Source organism: Priapulus caudatus, unplaced genomic scaffold (assembly GCF_000485595.1).
Source record: "Priapulus caudatus unplaced genomic scaffold, Priapulus_caudatus-5.0.1 Scaffold1256, whole genome shotgun sequence".
NCBI classification, from domain to species: domain Eukaryota; kingdom Metazoa; phylum Priapulida; class Priapulimorpha; order Priapulimorphida; family Priapulidae; genus Priapulus; species Priapulus caudatus.
Genome location: NW_014578317.1, coordinates 42,823 through 65,741, shown reverse-complemented (window position 1 = coordinate 65,741; position 22,919 = coordinate 42,823). Strand labels below are relative to the sequence as shown.

Sequence of the window (22,919 nt, the reverse complement as noted above, 5' to 3'; positions counted from 1 at the left end):
TAGTCACAGACAGGCTGCTGGGTAGTGATTGAAACCACACTTATCCTTTTTCCAACAACAATAATTATCAGAGGTATTAGAATTTTGCTCATGTCAGTGTGTATAGCAAAATTTTTAGCTATTGATTAATCAGGGTGTCAGACAGTATAAATCATTAAGTAACTGTATTCAATTCTGGACTTTTTTTGGCCTCTGCTTTACCATTGTAAAGGGATAATTGACTATGCAAATTAACACCGTCCATGTTAGTCATCTGCTTTATTTTGGGTTTATTTCAGGCACAAAGTTTTTGAAAGGCGGGGAGACGATTTGTATACAAATGTGACAATATCATTGCAACAGGCCCTGACTGGCTTTGAAATGGATATAAAACATCTAGATGGTCATCTGGTAAGTCTCGGGTTCTCGAGGAATAAGTGTTGATAATTTTGTTTGATGTCTAAATGTGATATAAATATGTACACTAGTTGCATGCTGCATTTAATTCTTGAGTGTCATTAATATGTATATATCGACATGACGGAAAAATTCAAAGCGTTGCCTAGTTTGCCTTTCTAAGATTTGTATGTTACCACAATCATCACTTGATACTCACCTGAAATTCACTTTCGCTGCTTTAGATTTAAAACGTGATTCTGCTTTGCTTGTATCAGGTCCATGTAACCCGAGATAAAGTGACGTGGCCTGGTGCAAGAATACGAAAGAAAGATGAAGGGATGATCCACTATGATAACAATAACCTCAGGGGCACGTTATACATAACTTTTGATGTAGAGTTTCCCAAAGGTGAACTCAGCAATGCAGATAAAGAAAGTAAGTGAACCTACAAATACATGTAATGTTTAAGTTTTATCTGTAATTTTATATTTTTATTCATATTCCGTGTTGGTACGAGGACACGAAATTATAAGACTATAGATATCTATGTAAATACCTTTAAAGTTATTATCTTTTAATAACTAAGGGGTGAAATATATAGTCTGTATACTATACTATGTTACCTCTTATAAAACAGTTTTACATATATTGGCTTGAGCATGAATTCAAATTCAGTTAAAATTCAGATCATTAGAATGTCAACAACATCAATTCACTGGCAAATTCACAGGAAAATGGTCCTATGAATGTGCAACTGAAGCAAAACTGTTTGTCTAGTGAACTTACCCCTGGTCTGTGATGCTCTTCTGTTTTTGCTGCATGTGACCTTTAGGTCTTGGTGACATGGCTAGTGATGCCCGAATGGGCTGTGTGAAGCATTCTGCAGTTTTCCAAATCACATGAGAAGAGTTCTGTCAATTAGTCTGAAGAATTTTTTTTAATTTGTGCATTTAGGTATAACATGTATAATGTGTTAACTATAACCATGGATATATCTTGTTTTCAGCATTGAAAGACATGTTGAAACAGATGTCAGAGCCTAAAAGCTACAATGGACTACGAGGGTACTAGTGCCTAGGAAGTGTTACAAGTAAATGTACCCGTTAACTCTGGATATTTTCATAGGCGTGTTTTGTACAGTTTGATAGTAGTAATACAATGGCAACTGGATTCCTGCTGGTCATATGTGCACAAACTCGGCATCAACACACGGTGAACTATTGAATTCAGAGGTCTACACTGGTGTGGTGGCATGACATTCAGTGTGGAATTAGTCTTCTTTCTAATATAATTACATCTAATGTACTTATCAATGATTCTTCATAATAAATTGTGTACAATAAAGGTTTCTGCAGATGTACACAGCTGATTGATGTGGATGGCCCCACACATGTGGAACCATGGCATGAATACATGTGGTATCACCAAAGGGATTCCTGTGATATCTGTAGGAAAATGTGTGAGGATTTACCATCACAGTCTCTTATGTTAATATCACCATTGAACAGGTCATCTTAAACTAGAAGTCGCAATTTTGCCTGCCATTACCGTGTGATCCTTTGATTTTGTTGCAATGTTTTCTTTGTATTTAAAATGCATTTACATATCAATCTAATGCAATCACTATTTGTTAAACATTCGCCATGCACCTATAGAATTTTGGGTATATCAGTTTGGGTTTACTTCAGTGTTTGCTGGTCTGTTTTAACACTGTCGTGGTTTTGACATTGTGAAGCATTGTTGTCAGTACTACTAGTTATGTGAAATGCTGTTGTACAGCCTCGCCTCAATGATGAAGTCCATGGGAATATTTTAGGCAATTGTTTTGTAAATAATGCATTAGTTTTTTTTTCAAACTATTCGAAAATATGTATCCCGTGTTACTGATTGAATGATGAACACATGTCATATGAACTATAATGAAAACAAAGTTCACTCAGCATTTCCTGATACGTGCTTGTTTTGTACTTGCTGTATTAAGACTAAACAGTAGTAAAAATATATCACTATTAGCACGAACCTATTTTACGTATGTTGAATCAACAGTTCAATATATGCACAAGGTTCGTGCTTATATTCAATTCATATATTTTAGGTTATAGTAATCTATCTGGAAATACACATGTAGAACTGCAGCAATTTTCAATCATTCCTATATCAAAACAAAGAATGTGAGTCTATGACTTTCACAACAACTAAAGCGGGCAGCACACTTCACCATTTTCGTTGCTCGAACAGGCAATTTTCGTGGTCACCACAAAAATGGCCAAGTGTGCGGGGGCCGGCAACGACCACTCACCACGGAAATTTAGTGGTCACCACGAGTTGCCGAGAATCAAACCGGTTTGATTTCTCACCACGAAAATTGCTCGTGGTGGCAACTTGTGGTGAAGTGTGCTGTGACGGGGCAACGGCCACAAAAATTGCCGACCACGAAAATTGCCTGTACGAGCAACGAAAATGGTGAAGTGTGCTGCTAGCTTAATAGTCAGTTCCTAGTAAATTCATCGTCGGGGCTGCTTGAATGTCCTTTACTCATTTCTTGCGTACAGAATTGGTTGTATAGCCAATTGTTTTACATTTGTCATTGTTTTACAGCTGCTAGAATGCTCGGATACGCGTCCAAGGATTTCCCCTAGTGGTCCCCGTATATTTGTTAATCAGTATCAACTGTGAAATGAAATGAGGCTGTTAGCTAGTCAAGAAAGGTGGATTTTTGTAATGTTCAGTTCGTTTGTAAACTGTCCTGCAGCAAGAGCAATCACTGATATCGAAACAATATGTGCTAACATTAACCACAATATGTAAACGTTCATTGAAGTCATTTAGATGACGATTGTGCTTGGTAAGTGGTAATACTCTGCTGGTCTAGTAAATCGTGTGCAAGCTAATTAGGTTTGAAAAATGATATAAAAAAAATCCCAGAAAGGTCAGACCCTAATGTCAGACAGCTTTCTACCCAGCTATGCACGGACTGCATTTTCTTCACAAGTTCATGTTGGATGCCAGATTGCTGTGCAATCTCAAGCCCATGTAAACTTGGGATGTTAGTTTTTGATGAAGGGCTCACTGATAAAGTACCAGGTTAATCAACTCGACTTGCTGTTTGATAAGCTGTGGTGTCTTACTGAAAATAACATGAATTAATCATGTCTCCGGTACCCTGGATGGTATGGTTTATGCATGCGTGTTGAGTGGCTCCTGTGATAATCGCTGTAGTATTCGGATGTGCATGTTTAACAAGTTGGGCTTTCATTACACAACCGATTTACGCCAAGGTTAAACTGTGGGTGACACCTCATGGGATTTCGGTAGGACAAAGGTGGTGGAAATTGTATGTACATACGTGGGTGGAGTGATTGAGAAAAATGTCTTTTTAATCATAGGAGTCCATGTTTTAGATTCCATTTCATTTCAGTAATGATTTATCATCTGCATTGTTAGACCTACACTATTCAATTAATGGTATGTGTGTGCATGCACCCTACATATTTAACTTGTGTGAACCAGTTTTTAAGATTCACATTGAAATTGTAAGGATCGGGTCTATTTGATATTATAGCATAATATTTTACAATAACTAGCAGATGACTCTAAAACATCTCTCAGTGTAATGGTTGTCATTTAAGAATAAAATATTTGCCAGCAGTTACAGCTCTATGTAAACACAAATCACATTTATTATATACACTGACATAAATGTACATACATGATTGCAGGAATCGCATAGTGAAGACCCTAGACCCAACACAAATCTAAAAACGACTGCAAAATGAATCATAAAAAGAGATCATGAACACTGCCATTTATAAATGATGTCCATCATTTAAGAGCAAGAATACAGATCAGAGAACTACGCTGCAGCACCATCACTTCTTGAACTTTTATTGTGTTAGGTAGTGGGAAAGATACTGCTCTCAATGCTCTAAGACCCTGTTACAACAATATGATGCTTGGAACTCGTATATTCTTGCACTATAAGACTAAGGATCTTGAAATTACGGATGTTATTATTGTATGTGCTGGGCAGAGCTGCTGATTGCCATTGATACTATAAATGATAAGCTACTAGTCTCACCAAAGCCAGTTGGTACTTGACGGTTATTTTAAGCTGAAGCCAGTACCTCACAAACAGCATTTAAATGAGTTATCACACTGCAGTTGACGCTTGCCAACACGTGCCATTATCCCTCGGCTGTCAAGACTTGATAGTGAATAACTTGCCCACCTGCATTTACTGGAACATGGTGTCCTGCGACACTGCAGAAGCTAGGCGAAAGTCCTCGTTTAGAATAACACAGTACATCTTCTGTGGTGTGGGTCGTGAATACGGGGCAGGTCGCGGTGCAACTGTGCGCAGGATGTACTCCCGAGCCGCCGGCTCTGGAAACGAGTGCCGTGAGCCTGGATGAGCGCAATCATCTGGTGAAGACTGACCAGCGGCTTGCTGAAATCAACAAAATTCTAATTTTGTAATGAATTCTTGGGCATGGCGTACCGTTTTACCCCACGTAATGACAACTAGGACTAGGTAAATTCGCCCATACGTAAAATATTTTCCAAATTACGCCACCCTCGGTTTAACAGACATCGGACGCCACGGACAATAAATCCGCCGTTTCAGATTTATGTCTGCACTGGAAATAACTCCCAGATCTACAAGCACCATGGCAGTGGAAGGGCCAGTGGAGCTTCACAGCTCCTCTGACTCAGACTAAATTTATTCTGAGGCCCCCACTATACGATCATTGCAAAACAAACATCTATGTATTCATGTATCCACCACAAAACATACAATGAACTGTGCAAAGAGACAGCAACTAATGTAAGATCAATTTTGGCTTCCAGATCAGAGTCTGAGTCAGCCAAACTCGACTTTTATTACATTAGGAAAATCGAAATACGATGCCAAGTGAATGTTCAAGGCAGATTGTAAGCTCATTTGACTCTTGGAGGAATATGGAGAATGGAGAACAGCAATGTGTCTACCATAGATGATAGATATATTATATATATTTACATACAGATACTGCAGGATATTTGTGGTGCCTACCTTCTGTGCCCTGTCAAACAAGTGCAGCAGGATTGATCCAGTGTAGCTGCGACTGGCGCCAGGAACGGCCACCTCTGGCTGCTCCTGCAGTGCCAACAGCAGTTGCTCAACCTCTCGCGTCTGCTTCTCTAACTGCCGATTGCCATGCATTGTCGCAGCAACCGTCTCATCACTGAATAACCTGTCTCTGAGTGCCATCGCCTGCTCCATACTCATTTCAAGCAGTGTGATGTGTGCCAGCAGTTCCTGTGTAAAAACAAGAGCAGAAATGCACGAAAAAAAACGAATAAATAATAATCTAAAATAATTTAATTACATATAATTAAATGTAAATAAATATAATATAATGATAAAATACAATTTTATAGATTAAAAATCTAGATAGTTTATTCAACAGTCTACTTGTCTATAGAATATATAAAAATAGTTCTGCATGCACACTGCAATATACGGTTAAGTCACAGTTATAAATCTGCACATGTAATACATAGTGACATAATATCAGGAGTTAATAAAGACAAATTTGTCTTTATTAACTCCTGATAATATCCTGATAATATCCTGATAATATCATATATGTTAATTATAAACTATCGTAGTAATGAAGATAAATCTGCATAATCAATTGAAATAGCACCTCATATTTGAGAATATCAAGACGTGGTGCACGAGCCAACCTGATAGCTTTTTTGCCTATCTCCTGGAGCGACTTCTGAAACGTTGGAATCAGACCCTCATCTGTAAAAACAGTGACTTAAATTGACATCGAGTGATTTGCTAAATATTAAATCACTATAACGGGGAAATGGCAGGACTACAAAGATTCACATACACTTAAAAAAAAATCCAGGCTAAAACAGCAGAACTAGAGTTACAGTTCAAGTCATCTTAATACATTAAGCTTAATTCAATACCTAAACAAAGTTTAGTAAGCATTGTGAAAGTGCTGTCAATTTCATGTGTATCCGTGGAAGCATGCCTATGAAGCTTGAAGCTTATACATATTATACCCATCAAAGTGGGATATACCATATGAAAGGCAAGGAAAGGAGAAGATAGTCATTCAATTTTAGATGGATGTATGGTATCCCTTGATATCTACACAGGAAATAGACCCACCGCCTAGCTCTGATATCCTGACCAGTGCAACATGAATGACGATGGGCATCATATAAAGGGCTACCTGGCTTGGCCGTAAACCTGCCAGGAAATGAAGTACCTGCCGATTTTAAGAAGAAGGTAATTAAGGCTACTTAGGTAACTGTAATAGTTCGGACAGTATCTCCATGTTATCACACCCTAATTAATCTATGCCTTTGAGTTCGTTAAAATTACATTAAAAGTAACAAACACATTGTAATAAAATATTGTTCAAATCCATGATGTTGAGATAATACTAGAGAATAAATAGGTAGGTCAGTATTACTTTTTCTGCTTCTTTTATGTCATCGAAGAGTCGTTTCTGACGCCTTGCTGGGACAGGTTTTGCAGTCTCCCACACTTCCTGCCACAAATTACCCGGGATCTGCATCCTACTGCTAAGCTTGCCTTTTCAAAGGAATAAACAAATTAACAATATAACATTAATCAACTAGTGCAAAAAATATCAAATATTTACATACACAGTAATATATATCTAGTGACAGTCGGCGAATTAATACTTTGCTCACTTTCAATTAGAAGATCTCATGAAACGAAAATGAAGACCAGAAAAAAAATTATGCAGTTTCTGCTCACGCTGTTGATGGAAGAGAAACATTCTTCAAGTTGGTTCAAAAAACAGTAGCCGGGATAAACAGGAGCAAGTTAGCAATAAAGTCAATAACACATACGTATGTGCATCACTTTATGTACACTAATTATGACATTGATATGCCAGCTGGCTGAGCACCATAAGCTTACCAATAGAAAGAAGGAAATCTGCCACATGGCTGTCTCATTTTAACAGTAGTCAATCGATTTCCTAGTGCAGCTAATAAGTTAAGGAAGCAGTTCACTTTCATAGTTAGCACGTGCCTGGCTGACAAAAGACAAACAGCATTTCCAATTCTTTAACTGCACGTATTACCTACCCTCCTCTGTGCAGTAGTCACGTGGAGAGTACCATCGCACAAAGTCCTCTAGAACACAGCCGGGGTTGGCTGCCTTGAAAGCTTCCATGTCTGACAGCAGACAATTGCTCTGCATGCGCGCACGCAGATGAGCGCCTTCTGCTGTGGTGCCGAGACGAGCCATTACCTCCGCTTGCTCCTCTAACATGTCTTCTGTCAGTGGCGCTGGCTCCTGCACAGACCAATCATTTTTCATCCCGCGAACATCAACTGTCTTATTGAGTGTTCCCCTCGCGTCATAAATTTCTCTAGGCTTTAGTATGGTGCAAGGAATACGGGAATATGAACGTGCCTTTTAAGAATGACCATCTTTACCACTTTATTTGTACAAGGAAGAATGATATTTCCCCAAGACAAACAGTTCAGAAGGATGTGGCCGTCGATGTGAATTTCTTTAACTGAAATTTCGCGCGATCTGCAGTTGTATACCACACCTGTTACAGGCGCCTATACCTACCTGAGTGATGGGTATATACAGTGGCTCATCAGTCACACGCAGCAGCTTTAGGTCACTACAAGGTCGTAGCCTTCCTTCAGCTTCTGCTAAGATGGTGTCAGGTGAGCAACGTTCGCTTGTGGAATCTGCATTTTCTGCAAGAGCTTCCCCAGACCATGAAGTGGCCGTTGACGATATCACGTTGTTGTTGCCGCCTTCACACGGATCACATGCTGGGCCTTCATCACTGATTGACTCTGGTCCTTCGGATGGGCTCATACTGACCACTATGGGGTCCGATGGCATGTCCTCGCATTCGTAAAATTCGTCGTCATCGTCGCTCTGGCACGCCGGCGGTGACAGCCTCACCCTGCTTGAGTTGTGGCTGAGCGAGGTGGCAGTGGTGGCGCCCTCTGTGCCAGTGCTGTTGCTGCTGCCACGCAGGCTGTCTTCTGCATGCTTACGCTTCTTCTGCACACAGCAGCTCAGCATCTAGAAACAGACATACCTTCATGTAAGAGATAAGACCATACACACAGGAGAAAGTCCCGTGGCTGTCAGTCTACAGTCAAGAGAGAGAACATCCTGTGTACGAATTCTCTGACAGCACTAGTGTCAGAATCTTTTTTTATGATATGCGTAAATTATGATTGTTTTGATAGCAACACAAGAAGACACACAAACAATTAGTCACAATTGACCACACACATGACATATATGATACAGACTATAATTATGTGTCATACCTGTAGTTTCTGATGCAACAGGCTGTGTGCCATGTTGGGAGATCCAGCTTCTACACTGTAATGATGTAAGCAAATGTTCATGAAAAATTAAGCCCAGTACATGAATGTACATTCCAACACACAAGAGTAAATTCAGCTCAACCAACTTCATTTAGTTTGTTAAAACTGTTGCTAAAACTTTAAAATAATTAATCTAGCATAAAAGAAATGTACTCCTATATTATCATCATATCCGATAAACTTATTCCGAGACACACCACCATGTTACAAGTTCTGCCGTGACTGAGACTGTCACCAGAGATTGACATACAGTTTGTTTCCCTCAGTTTGTTCAACTGCTCAGTGATTACAGTTTTACCTGCTACTGTCTGCCATATATATATATATATATATATATATATATATATATATATATTAGGGCTGTAACGATACACTCGCGTATTCGGTGCACCGAATATTGTTGTTGGGCGATACGTATTCGTTATTCGCGTCATCATTATTCGAATACTGACGAATACAAATAATATAAATATAACCTAGTTGAAAATTTTTTTTTAAACTGCAATTCTACGCCGATTTGCTCGAATTCTGAATGTCGTTTGCAGGTTTCCCCGTGAAAGCACATAGACTGGTACCCATCCCTTCTCACACGTCGAGAAGGCCGGGACGTGTATCTTACTATCACGTGTAAGTTCACTCACCCCATATCGAGCGTGTGAGAAGGGACGGATACTAGGGTTGCAGCGGTATACCGGTATTGCGATATTATCGCGGTGTAAATTGTAATATTTTAGAATTATTATACCGTAACCAGCGCAATACCGCGGTTTTCTTGTTGACCTGTGATATACACGTGTACAGTGATGTCACGAAAATCTGACACAGCCATGCCGCGTTTTTCCAGCCATGTGTGCGGCAGCGGCGCCTTTGATTGAAGTACGGGGCTCGATAAATCGCGAGTGCATTTCACCAATCGTCCGCTAAAAGTTGTTCGTTAACGGACAAAAGTTTAGTTGTCCGGAGGCATAGCGGACAACACACATGCATGCACGCACGCACGCACGCACGCACGCACGCGCACACACACGCAAACACACATGCACACACACGTGGACGCACACACGCGCGCACGCACGCATGCAGACACACATACGCATTTTCATGTGAGTCTGCTAAAATACATCTGCTAAAACACCCTAGGAGCCAGGGCATGATTGCGCGCCATTCTATCGTTAACATAAAGCATTTTTGTTTATTCACACATATATATATATATATCTTTTATTCCTTGGTAGTATTTACAGCTTCAACAAGTGAGTATTCGTATTCGTGAAATATTCGTATTCGTATGCATATATCGTGATACGTATCGTATTCGTGACCTAGTGTATTCGTTACAGCCCTAATATATGAGTATTCGTATTCGTGAAATATTCGTATTCGCATGCATATATCGTGATACGTATCGTATTCGTGACCTAGTGTATTCGTTACAGCCCTAATATATATATATATATAATAGTACTACACTTACTCAGGTATTCCATAGTTATGTTCCCATCTGTATCGCAACTCTAGCACAAATTCATGCCATATTTGTGCAATGGCCCTCAATGCTACTGCAGAACTGGTGCAACTGGAGAAGTGGTGGCTGATATGACACAGACAGATGGCCAGTTTGAACGTCAGGCAGTAAGGTGGCGCCGACTTCAAAGACTTAAATATCTCCTGAAGAAAGATCACAAGACAGATGAGAAGCCTCTCTCTCGGTATCGACACATATCAAACAATAACGAGCTTTACTTTACATCTACATTGCTGACCATACACGCTAAAGTTTTTCTAAACTATTAACTTCAGCACACCAATTGTAAACATTTACAACAAAAATAGATAGATGTGTTATTTTTAAATTAGTTTAATAATAAATATTGCAACGTATGAGACATGACAGCATAACGATCACAGATTTGAGATATAGGAATGCTAGTACAATAAATGGGGTGCGGAGGTGTCATTTATGCTTTATTATGCTAATTTAAATACTATTAAGCAGGCAATAATGTTCCACACATACTTTCATTCCTTCTCTCTCATCCTTGTTTTCAATATCGTCTCGACCTGCCTCTGCTGCCTGCCTGTCCATGTATGTGGGGTCGACTGCATCCGGGAAGAGAAAATCTAGCAGCTCGTTTAACATATCTGAAACGTTATAAGTATTTTTACATGTTCCCTTGAAAAGGTTTTTAATTCATCTCCACAATGTTCAGCTGTCTTCTAGCATAAGAATCACGAGATATGAGTGAATTACATGGTATGTGTTATAATATTGAATATCTGCTAGACCAATGAGATTATACTTCTTCCTCGAGAGCAACACGAGCCTATACTGTATTTAGTATGTATGTTTCTAATTATGAAAAACACATTGGAGTACGTTCTTAACTTAAATAACATTGCGAAGCATACAGCGGTGCATTTCTACCTGGTTTCAGAGGTGCTTTCTCTACCACGCGCTTCCTAATTCCTCTCCTTGCCTGCTTCATGACATGTGTTACACTAGGCAGAGGCACCGAGATCTCGGGCTCTGTCAGCTTCTGAAGAGCTTGACCTATGTCCGACTCTGTAAACCCATCTAAAAGTCAAAGATTTAGATAGGGATGATTTTTATTATATGGTAAGGATTGGGAATCTTGCATTATGTGATATACTAAGGAATGCAAACAAGACATGAACTGGTACAGGTTCCATAAAGCAGACATGTGAAATGCAATCAGCAGAGCAGAAGGGTGGACAGTGGAAAGAAAGAAGTTGGTGATATGACAGATGTTAAGTGTGAAAATCTGACTCACTGTGTACAAACACAGTACAAATCTCATAATTTCTCCAAATAATAAAAAAATGTAAGCTAAGCTATGAATTGGTGGTCTGTTGTTCAATTATTATTTGTAAGATGCACACATACAATGCATGCGATTAGGATATATGTTTTCAGTCTTACAATTAGACAATAATGTCTCACAAGCTTGTGCCTTATATAGTACCTCTGGCTTTACCTTCAGTGTCAGACGGAATTCCTAAAAGTTCTCCTTGTGTCTCATTTCTGTGGCATATGCTTGCAAATTCTGACAAGCACTGACCTAGCAAACAGAAACTCAATTGAGACCATCCCATCACTGATCCCGTGTGCCTTACAAGATATTTGCTAAATGCCTTGTACACGAGGGTTCTGTTGAACATGAAATAGGCACCCAAATCACAGAGCTGGGGCCATGCAACCTGGGAGCCAAACCAAGGACATTTAGATATTAGTGCTGTGATGTCAGACAGAGTTATAGATTGATCGTTAGACAATTAATGTTTCCTCATATAAGTGAAAGTAATAATTCACCCCATACACCCTATTCATTTTTGCAATGATGGCATAACTGAGTACGTTGAGTTATAATGTCAAATGTTTAACTGTTAACCATGTATACAATTGGTCACAATTCTACCCAGGCAGGTAAATTCTCAATAAACCACTAATTACGGTTATGGACAAATCTCCATAGCATATTGCCTAATAACCATGATGTAATAACAAAAAACGATACTGTAACAAAATGTGGAACCTTTAGCCCTGCACACACAGAGAAAGTTAAATACTATATCGAGAAAAACAAGAACTCACTAAGAAGGCACTGTGGTTCCTTGTTCATTCTTACTCTAAGTGACCACTGGGGGGCCCTACTTGGGTCCAGGTCACTGTAAAATACGAAACCATAAACGTACATACCCGCATTATGCAAAATGAACATAACGCTTGTAATGTTGTTCAAATTACTTAAGCCATGTAATAATCTGTATTTTGCCACAGTGACTTTGTAACCAATCATGGAGTGAATGACTAACTATGCACTAACGAATTAAACACATCTATCCTTTATATTTATAGTTCTTGATTTAATGTTATTATCACAATACTTACGAAACGACCTCATTATCGGAAATCATTTCTACTGCAAGAGAGGGCCATGTTACTGCCAAATGCAATTCACTGTAACAAAGATGGTATCGTAGATATTATACAGACAGATGTAATATGGTGGTGTACAGCAACACGAAACACAACCACGTTCAAATATGAAACGCCATATATGATAAATGTATCTTGCATAACTTCACTCACACGTAGGTATATTTCCAGAAATTAGCTATAACAGTTTTTAAGCACCTAATAGGATCTTCAGACGCTCCAAATGGCAAGTCTGTGAAAGTTGGGAATCGATAATGATCTCCCCCAAGACTTGTATCAAAATCTATGCAATAAACAGAGAATGCTACACATACACACGAGTGGAAACATAACATTATGTTATAAATCATGTCGCATAGTAAAGAAACCTATTCAGTAAGCTTCATCCATGACCAGAATCGTACAGTATTTTGCCATGAGGAAAATGTCACTAGCACATAATAGTTATCACAAGTCAGGATGAAACAGACAAATTATACGGATTGAACAGCAGCCATTGTTTGTGCATTTTTATGTTTTTTTTTCATTAACTCTATAGCTAAACAAAAATGTAAATAGCAATGGACTCATCAACCCCATACCTGAATCACGATGCCACACATTATGATAAGGTACCACATAGGTAAACCTCACAGAGGCCTTCACGGTGGATGACGTACAACCCTAGAGAGGCCGAGAAAAAATGACAGAAGATATTTAAAATTATGCCCGTTTCAGAATATAAAAAATGCAAAATGAAACACCATACCAGTATCAGACATCACTCACATTAGCATATTTTGATGAGCATTTCGGTCTGGAATTGCCTGAACTAACTCAGTGTTTACGCAATCACTGCAGCTAAAAAATTAAATCTAGATAGAATCCAATTCGTCCCCCACTGAACTCACCACTTTGTCAGTGAAAAGTTTTGATAGCCCAGAGAGATGGCGACACTGCTTCGGAGTCTTTTTGAGGTGCACCATCTCAAACTCTGTACGTATACCGGGTCCTTCACAGATGCCCTGATAGAGCTTCCTCCATCGCTCATGAACTTGTACAAACATTGGCACCTGACTACCACGCCACGGGAGACAAGAATTATGGTCAACCAATCTAACATGTCTAAAGAGTTTCTCGAACTACTACATTGTAAACAAGTGTCTCTAGAACAAAACACTTACTGAAAATCGCTGATATATGCATTCACCACACAATTACAATTATTTGCGATATTGCACGTTCCAAGTTCCAAGTATATAATTACTTAATTATACTTTCATAAAATGTACTTATCACGTTTTCTAGAATAAACGTTTACTAAACAACCTTCTCTTACCAGTTTGTGTTATTAAGGGCTATGCATATTGAACTTAGCAGGATATTGCACTTGCTTTCACCAATAACAGCATCTGCAATGTCCTCAGGGTTAATTACAAGGAACTCTCGAATTCCAAACCTGTACCAGCAAAGGAAAAGGTTATATTGTGCCACAAAGCTCGTACAAGCTTCACCAAAACATTGCTTTTTTACAATGTACTTATTTGTCATAATTTTATATGTATGTGCACTGTGGAAAGAAATTATGTTTTGCTTACATCTTTTTTAACAAGTTACTAATAATATAAAATAATATAAAATCTCTGCAGATTACATTATTGTGAGGTTACATGGACTAACCTTAAAGCCTATGCAAACCCCCAAAAATACACATGTTAAACATAGTAATGTGTTGCTATGTTATTTTGTAACTATATGCATTAGTAACAATTTTTATTAAATACTTTAAACGTATTTTTAACGTAATTTTGTAAAGGAACTATGTGAAAATTGCATCTCGCGTGATGTCACACCGATAACGTAGATTTGGAAAGACATATCTCGAAACGTGAGTCAGCTCATGGTAACATTGTACAGTAGACCGTCGCTAAACTTGATTGATTGCCGTGGTAATTGACCCCATGACCTCATAAATATTAGCCTTCGAAGTCCAAGGGACTATATCAAAGATGAAAAGAGGCAAAAGTTGATCAAATAGACAGATCAACACAACGGATCCCAGCAGAAAATTTGCAATTAACTAAAGAGGAAGACAGAGAATTCCAATACAGAATGACAGAAACAAAGAAGCTAAACTTAAAGGGATCCTTTGAAGATGGCACGTGTCGAAAGCAATGATCACACTCAGTTGATCAATTATAGTATTACTCAATAGATGGGACTGCTTACACATAAACATTGTTTAGTGTTTTTATTAAAAAAATACACATACTTGGGTTCGCATGGGCTTTAAACTTCACCCTTACAACCTTTAACATGTAAACGCAATGTACCCAGAGGTACAATAATTTAAGCACGTAAAATGCTATGAATACATTTTTACCATCTGCTTAGGCAATGTGCTCTTGGAGGAAAATCATTGTCCATACTGATAAGATCTTGCATGGCAGTTGGAAGCACATCTGTAATATTATAAGAATGGCAAAGTATAAATACTAGGTGGCCTTTCTTTGTAACTAGTGTACATCACAACATTAGTACAGCCTAGTAATCTTTAAACAGTAGTATCCACAATTTCATCTTGATACAGAATGACAACACATAAGCAACAAGCCAGGAAAGAGGTATAACTATAAGGGACATCACCTTCTTGATCTTGCTTCTCTTCAGCCTTTTCTTTTTCACAGTCAGCTCCATCATTCACATTTTCATTTTCTTGCAGCAAGAAATGGTAGTTGATTTTGCACTTGAAATCAGCAAACGAGGCACTCTCCGAAATTTCATCCCAGGTTCCATTTGCAATTTCATCCTATAAAGTTAAATACAAGTGTATAGCCAAAGTTATGTGACGTCTTGGGTGTATTTAGATTTAATTGTGCAAAATTTCGTTGTTATTAAAACAATATAAAACCTGAGTAATTTGACTCTTTATCCAGCTATACAGAGGTGCGTGTGTATTTTAATTAAATCCTTTTTGTTTTGAATAATATCAAAATATGCACATTTACCATGAAAGATGAACACGAACACTAACAATTAATAGCTTACTGATGGCTAATTTGTACATAACATATGATTTTGGGCAAGTAACAAGTATTTGGACCCATCCACTTTTAGTATAGTATTTGAGGCATGAAAGTGAACAATACAACTTATGTATACTCAGGTTTGATTGAAGGAGTTGGGTAATGAAGAAATAGGATTAATAATAAATAGAATAATAAATAGAAACAGGTCAGGCGAAATGCGAGGGTCACAAGATATAGGACAGGTCTATTGTCTAAGAAACACGCACATGCTAACAGTGGCTGCAGCACGTAATTGGCCGGACCATAAAAAGGGCGTGACCACGACCCACACCAACGGCCACTGGGAACAGAGATTAATAGCGCATAACCAGCCAATAGCAGCGCTGGGCTGGCGGGACCACTTGACCGGCAAGGCAGCAGCCAATAGGCAAGGGGGGAACTTAGACAATAGAGACCGCGTCACTATAAAGAATGATGTTTGTCAAAAAGAAGGGGCTCGATCTCTCCGTTTTGCTGCCTACACGACGACTGACGTAACGTCAATAGTGCTAGTACTAGCTACCATCCAACTGATATGTAAGTTATACATTGTATCCCGCGTACCTTTCTGTATTCGTACGGGTCATTTACACGGACCCTTGTTATGTGTGTACGACGTCGGAGCAAGTAAACATGTTTGTAATCTAACCACGTATCACCAGCGTTCATTGTTTGTCATCACGACACCGTGTTACCTCCGATAATATACCTAGTCACGAACACGCGATCACGGATAACACCAGCGAGCAGTCGAGAGCTATAATATAAAGTATATATAGCTATGAGTATAAAGTAAACGTTACAGTTGTACAGGCCACTACACTATGATAGGCTTTGCTATACCTACTGGTAGTACAGTAATAAAGATACAGCTGTGTATTCGCTATATTAACATGTTATCATGGATATGCGTCGAGCTCAAGCGTAGTGGTGGTGGTGGGGGAGGGTGGGGATGGAGGGGGCTCTAATAGCAAAAGCAGTTTAGTCCTTTGTTAACAGTCAACAAATCCATGTTTAACCCTCCTATTGAGGGTTAAAAGGTTATCAGACACTTACTCTTCACACGTCAGCGGAAAGTAGATTTCATGGTCCTTTCAATAAAGTGATAAAAATGGTAGGTCAGCGCTGAAACAAAAAGGTTTTGCACTAGGTCCGTTAGACCATGTCCTCAGAAAATGTCTGATATCTGACCTTTTCCCACTGCCCTTTGACCTGTGACCTCCAATTTCGCGCTGGTGATGGGTTTCATCGCCATCACACAATACATTGAACATTAAAAGCGTAGGTCGAGCCGTTGAGATTTGTGCCGCAATTCCGTATTTCCTCCTATACCTTAAGTTAAGGGGAAAATATTCCCCCTCCATTGACACATCTTGACCTTTGACCCTTGTCCCCCAAATTCGACATCCCGAGTGCTTTTCGCGATCCCCCTCGACGTCCCGAATATCAAGACCGTACTTCGAGCACTTAAGATTTCTGCCCAACTGTTGACGGACGGACGGACGAACGAACAGACAATCATGCGATTCTACAAGCTGCATCTGACTTCGTCAGCTGAGCTAAAAGGTGGTATGCACTAGGATGCATTCGAAGCATTTCGATCATGTCATTTGATCTCTATACTGTTACATACAAAGGCCCCAAAAAATGTACCCGTTGCAAATGAGGTTTCACTGGCTGGTTGGTCAGCTTCCACTCGTGAATGACTTCTTCTAGTCTAGCAATAAACCGCTCCCAGTCTGAAGCTGTTGTGAAGTCTGTGATCTCAAAGACAGTTGTATCCTGAAATTTAATGCAACAACTTATCAATCACTGTGTCTGCAATCTACATCAGCTGTACAACTAATTTGTCTATTCGCTAATGCTATATAGGGACAGTGGTTTTCCATTTAAAAAAATTGCCTTTTCCGTTTGGGAAAATCATGAATTCCGTTCCAAAGTAAAGAAAAAATGGAAATTCTGTTTTGCCATAGAAATTGTACACACCAAAAATGCAAAATTCCGTTTACATATATTTGCATGAAAAAAAAGTATTTGGTACAACCTTTGAAACCGGAACCGGCACCGAAACACAGGGCTACCAAAAGTCGTAATTGTAAGTCATTTCGCTCTGAAACTTGTCTGAATGTAAACCATATCATTACCAATGCTATTATCGACTGTTTTTTTGTGATTTTATTGAAATTTCCATGTTGTAATATGTTCAAATTACGTTTTCCGCGTTTTTCCGTTTGAAAACATCTTTTCCGTTTCCAATGGCCGTTTCGTGTTTTCCTTTCGTTTTCCGCGATCGCAGAAAATCACTGTCCCTAGCTATATATCATCAGAAGTAGATAATCTACTAGGCTATTATCTACTTCTGATATCATATATAGCCATTTTGGAAACTAAAAATGCCTGCATTGACGTTTATCTGGAAGGCATCTCGCATCCTTGCAGATTATTATTATAAATAGACCCTCCTTCTATTGGTAAATTCAATGGCACACTTTTAAAAATATTCCAAAGCTCAACAAATGTAACTATGTTAACAACTTATGAAAGTACCTTCACCACCTGTACCTTAAAATGATGTGAGCATTAGCAGGCATGACAGAGTTATGCACAAATTGTGCACATTAGCACGCACGACAGAGTTATGCACAAATTGTGCACATTAGCACGCACGACAGAGTTATGCACAAATTGTGCACATTAGCACGCATGACAGAGTCATGCACAAATTTACTGTACATAACTTTATGTGGCAGCTAGGCGTACATGATGTGTAAACTAACGCAGTTTAAAATCAAACACTGCACGTCCTTACGTCACATACTTCGGTACCCGTGTGTTACATTGTGTTTCTAATTCCTACAACATCATCTCAATGAACAGCAGGTAGTGAGTAAGATGTGATTTATAACCCATACAGACCACAGGCATTTGGAGCGTTTCAATAAAATATAATGCTAAATAAATACGAAATCTATTTACTACCAAAGTCTTAATGTTTCTATACTCTCTTTCACCTATAATTGCCGACAATTTCCTGCAAATGCCATCCAAATGCTCATCTGCAACAAAGGCTGGCTGCCGCCATGGCTGCCACTGCACACTGGTCAACACCTAAATATATCTATAGTAATGTCTATATATTTATGTGTCAGTGTGCAGCGGCAGCCAGCGTTTGTTGCAGATGAGCATTTGGACGGCATTGCAGATGAGCATTTGGACGGCATTTGCAGGAAATTGTCGGCAATAATAGGTGAAAAAGAGTATAGAAACATTAAGACTTTGGTAGTAAATATATTTCGTATTTATTTAGCATTATATTTTATTGAAACGCTCCAATTAGTGACTGTGCCTGTGGTACAGACTGCAAATTTCATCCTAAGCCCTACATAAAACTTGGCCGGGTAAGGCACGCTAGTAATGCTGAGAGGGTCTATGTCCACCAAGGTACTGCCGGAACGTACCCTGAGTACAGTCCGGTATACCGGAACGTACCCTGGTACTATCTAATATGCCGGACCGTACCTCGCCTACTCCACTAACGAGTCTAGGGAGTCGCCTACGCCTACTCACTAACCCTGACCATATCAGATAGTTACCAGGGTATGTTCCGGTATACCGGAACCGTACTCAGTCAGGGTACGTTCCGGCAGTACCCTGGGGGACATAGACCCTATGAGCGCTAGTAATGCTGAGAGGGTCTATGTCCCCCGGGGTACTGCCGGAACGTACCCTGGGTACGGTATACCGGAACGTACCCTGGTACTATTTAATATGCCGGACCGTACCTCGTCTACTCCACTAACGAGTCTAGGGAGTCGCTTACGCCTACTCCCTAACCAGAACCCTAACCTTAACCCTAAATCCTAACCTAACCATATCAAAAAATAACCCTAATCATATCAAATCCCTGAGCCCGTTCCGGCAGTACCGGCGGTATACCGGAACGTACCCTGGTCACTATTTGATATGGTTAGGGTTAGGATTAGGGTTAGGGTTAAGTACGTGGCTCAGACCCTGGCCTATGAGCGCTAGTAATAGTATACTAATACCACTGGCAGCAAGAACTGGTTCTTGCTGCCAGTGACTATAAATAGTAATACAGTAATAGCAGGAGTAGATGAGTCTTCATCTACTCCTGGTAATAGTATATACACGCCTAGAGCTATTGGCATTTGCATAGCGTATGTCAGTTTTGTTACTTTTCGCAAATTTCAGATATATATCTTAACATTTTGTAATCATCAGATTACCAATTTAACTTGCATAGACAATCTATTAGACAAAAACAAACGCAAAACCATAATTACTTCGTTTTCATCTGAGAAAATATATACAGAGAAGTGAAACGGATTGGTTATACGTGATCACGTGCATGGTGCCATGTTCATGCGTAGAAAACACGGTCACGTGACTGCTAAACAGACTACACCGCCGAGACAAGCACTCAGCTTATGTTTTGTACTAGCCTCGTAACCTCATAAAGGATAGTCTTGAAAAGTCAAACGGACTATAACGAAGACGGAGAAACAAGTTAATCAAATTGACAGATAGCGCAAGTAACATAAAATTGATAAATGTTAAAGGAAAAGTCAATGTAATTTGCAAATGAGTGTCGCACTGTCGGTCGTGTCTCACTGTCGGTCATCGAGGTCGAGCTGCATATTTCGTACACTACAGTCTACAGTATAAGCTTACACTACAGACTCAGCTGATTTTCAACAAGCGAAACTATACTAATAGTAATAAATGTAATAATACTATAGTGACTGTGATTAGTGTAGTAATTCGACATTTCGGCTCATGCACAGTATACTGACAGTAGCTCCAAGAAACGGTATTGCTAGGGTTAGAATACCTATATTGACGTTAGTCACACACTGTGACACAGCCTGGTCGGGTTATGCACAGACCAGAGTTTAGTCTACATATTAAACGTTATTATTATCATTACTAGTACTAGTACTAGTAGTAGTAGCAGGAGCTAATAATGACAAATTTGTCATTATTAGCTCCTGGTAGTAGTATATTATGATTAAATCTTTATTGCATGTAATTCAGATACAATTTACAAATACAGACAGTCAACCTCGCTTAATTTGTCATCACTTTATTTGTAGAATGACCTAATTCGTTCAAAAACATGTGGTCACAATATTTCTCTTCTTTATTCCCTTTCATTTCCGTCGTATAGGTGTGATAGTCATCGACTAATTACTCATCGACTATTACATTTCCTAATTCGTATTCTGTAATTCGAAATTTGCAATGATTTATGATGTGTCTAGTTAAAAATCACCAAACATAATTAAGTACATTGCACAAACAAATCTTTTATTACAATGTTAAACTTTCATTCATAAATCGTTGTTTACGCGAATTATCTATCTATTTCGTGGTTTCTACGGATTAAATAGAACTCGTGAAACATACAAATTAAGTCTAAATTCTCTAATTTGTTGATTACGTAATTCGTAGAAAATGCCGTGGTCCCGCCTATCTGATACGAATTAAGTGAGGTAGACTTGACTGTATTACATGATCATGATGTACTGAAGACAGTCTTTTTCATGAGAAAAAATCGGTAAATGCAATAGTGCTGAGGCGAAAGAGTTAAAATAATAATTTTGAGTGAAACGTATAAAACAGCACTATGCAATATAAAGGAAAATATTACAAAAAAACGTCAGTCACATTCTGTACAGTAGTCAATTCGACACTCATATAATCGATACGACACACTCATCGATTTAACGCAGGTCGTCGCCTTCAGACAGGTCCCATGTAATACAAACAACAGTAAAATTTACAGCGAATTCCTGTCTTACCTAGTATATATACCTATATCCAATATATTACGTGTATATCGTCATTTTCGTAAGAACAAAAATGCTGGTCCCAAAAAGTGCCGACTTATGCGAGTTTTACTGTATGTACATAATAACTGTACTAGCAGATCTATAATAAATCAGTAAACTGCTTTATTACAGAAACACAACATTACAGAGTAGAGATAGCAATCTAGATATGCCCATGCCTGTATAAATTATAATAGTATTAATATAGTACAGTAAATCAAAATGTACAGTCAGTACAACTCTTAGCTATAACTGTTCTTATAGTAAAGTGTATATTATAATAACAAACTTGTATTGCTTTTTGTTTATTTCAGCATCACGGTATACCATGCGAGTCACACCGCTGCATGTGCACTTCCGCCATACGCTGTAGCATCGAAGCATGCATCACTGACAATGAAGCAGTTATGTGGAGAGCTGAAGCATCCATCAGAGGCTGTCATCACGCTCATCACCAAATGTGAGACATAAATTCGCGTGCAACTTGCAAATCCTGCATTATTACCCAACGTTGCAGGGTGAGGTAACTCGTGCTATTTGCAAGCAAGTCTGCTGCACGGAGGGCATTAAAATTGCAGTGTATTTCAATATCATGAGCTACCTCATCTGCAACCTTGGCTAATAGTGCAAGATTTGCAATTTGGAAGCAAGTTTGTGCATTACATTTGGTGATGACGTATGTACTATCACAGAGGCATACTGTGTATATAGTGGTTTCCATCCCGCTGTTTGGAAATCCAATGTGTGTTTTGTGAGGATTGCTATTGTGCAGTGCACCGAGCATGCAGTTGCATTCTTAGAGCGGGTTGTCTTTAAGTCCTGTTTTGTTGCCTCCGTTTGCCAGCTCGAGTTTCGTTTACACTGGAATATACTAGTTCGGAACTTATATATAGTGTATCTGGTGCTGTGGTATGGTATGTACCTTTTGCCATCTTTTAAAAACGAATACAGGAAGGAGTAGTTAGGGGACACCCCCTCGGAAGAACAAGTTTACTTGGGAAGCATACACAATGCAAGGGCAAGCCATACACTGTTGTCTATTAAAAACCCTGCTGTTTTAACCTAAACCTGACGTTGTCTTATGCCAAATAACATATAAGTACTGTATGTGCAATAATATATATCCTTATATACATTTTATAAGTTACCTGCTCTTAGTACTAGTATTAGCTCTTGGTACATAATATATATTAACCAGGCTTTTGATATATTGACGTTACAACCATATTCAATGATACAACTACATTGTTAGTAGATATTTATATCCTAAAAGTGTGC

At 38.9% G+C, this 22,919-nt stretch overlaps 2 protein-coding genes across 2 annotated transcripts in view; one reads left to right on the top strand and one right to left on the bottom strand.

Moving 5' to 3' along the window:
* LOC106815995 (dnaJ homolog subfamily B member 11-like) overlaps positions 1 to 2,330 on the top strand; it is a 22,957-nt gene extending 20,627 nt beyond the window's left edge. Inside the window, exons 7-9 of the mRNA XM_014820526.1 lie at positions 279 to 390; positions 654 to 813; positions 1,385 to 2,330. Coding sequence (XP_014676012.1) covers positions 279 to 390; positions 654 to 813; positions 1,385 to 1,449 — 337 coding nt within the window. The 3' untranslated portion in view covers positions 1,450 to 2,330. The remainder of the gene's footprint in view (positions 1 to 278; positions 391 to 653; positions 814 to 1,384) is intronic.
* Positions 2,331 to 4,034: 1,704 nt separating this feature from the next.
* Positions 4,035 to 20,108, bottom strand: LOC106815994 (rab3 GTPase-activating protein catalytic subunit-like; the record flags this gene model as incomplete). Its single annotated transcript, XM_014820525.1, has 22 exons — positions 4,035 to 4,825; positions 5,432 to 5,677; positions 6,069 to 6,169; positions 6,551 to 6,650; positions 6,858 to 6,979; positions 7,504 to 7,714; positions 8,000 to 8,470; positions 8,725 to 8,779; positions 10,259 to 10,452; positions 10,802 to 10,926; positions 11,210 to 11,359; positions 11,781 to 11,864; positions 12,398 to 12,471; positions 12,695 to 12,763; positions 12,941 to 13,025; positions 13,324 to 13,405; positions 13,633 to 13,798; positions 14,061 to 14,180; positions 15,105 to 15,183; positions 15,368 to 15,530; positions 17,443 to 17,571; positions 20,094 to 20,108. Coding segments are annotated over 22 exons (3,054 nt in total), but the record flags the coding sequence as incomplete, so codon positions are not given.
* Between the last annotated feature and the right edge of the window lie 2,811 nt (positions 20,109 to 22,919).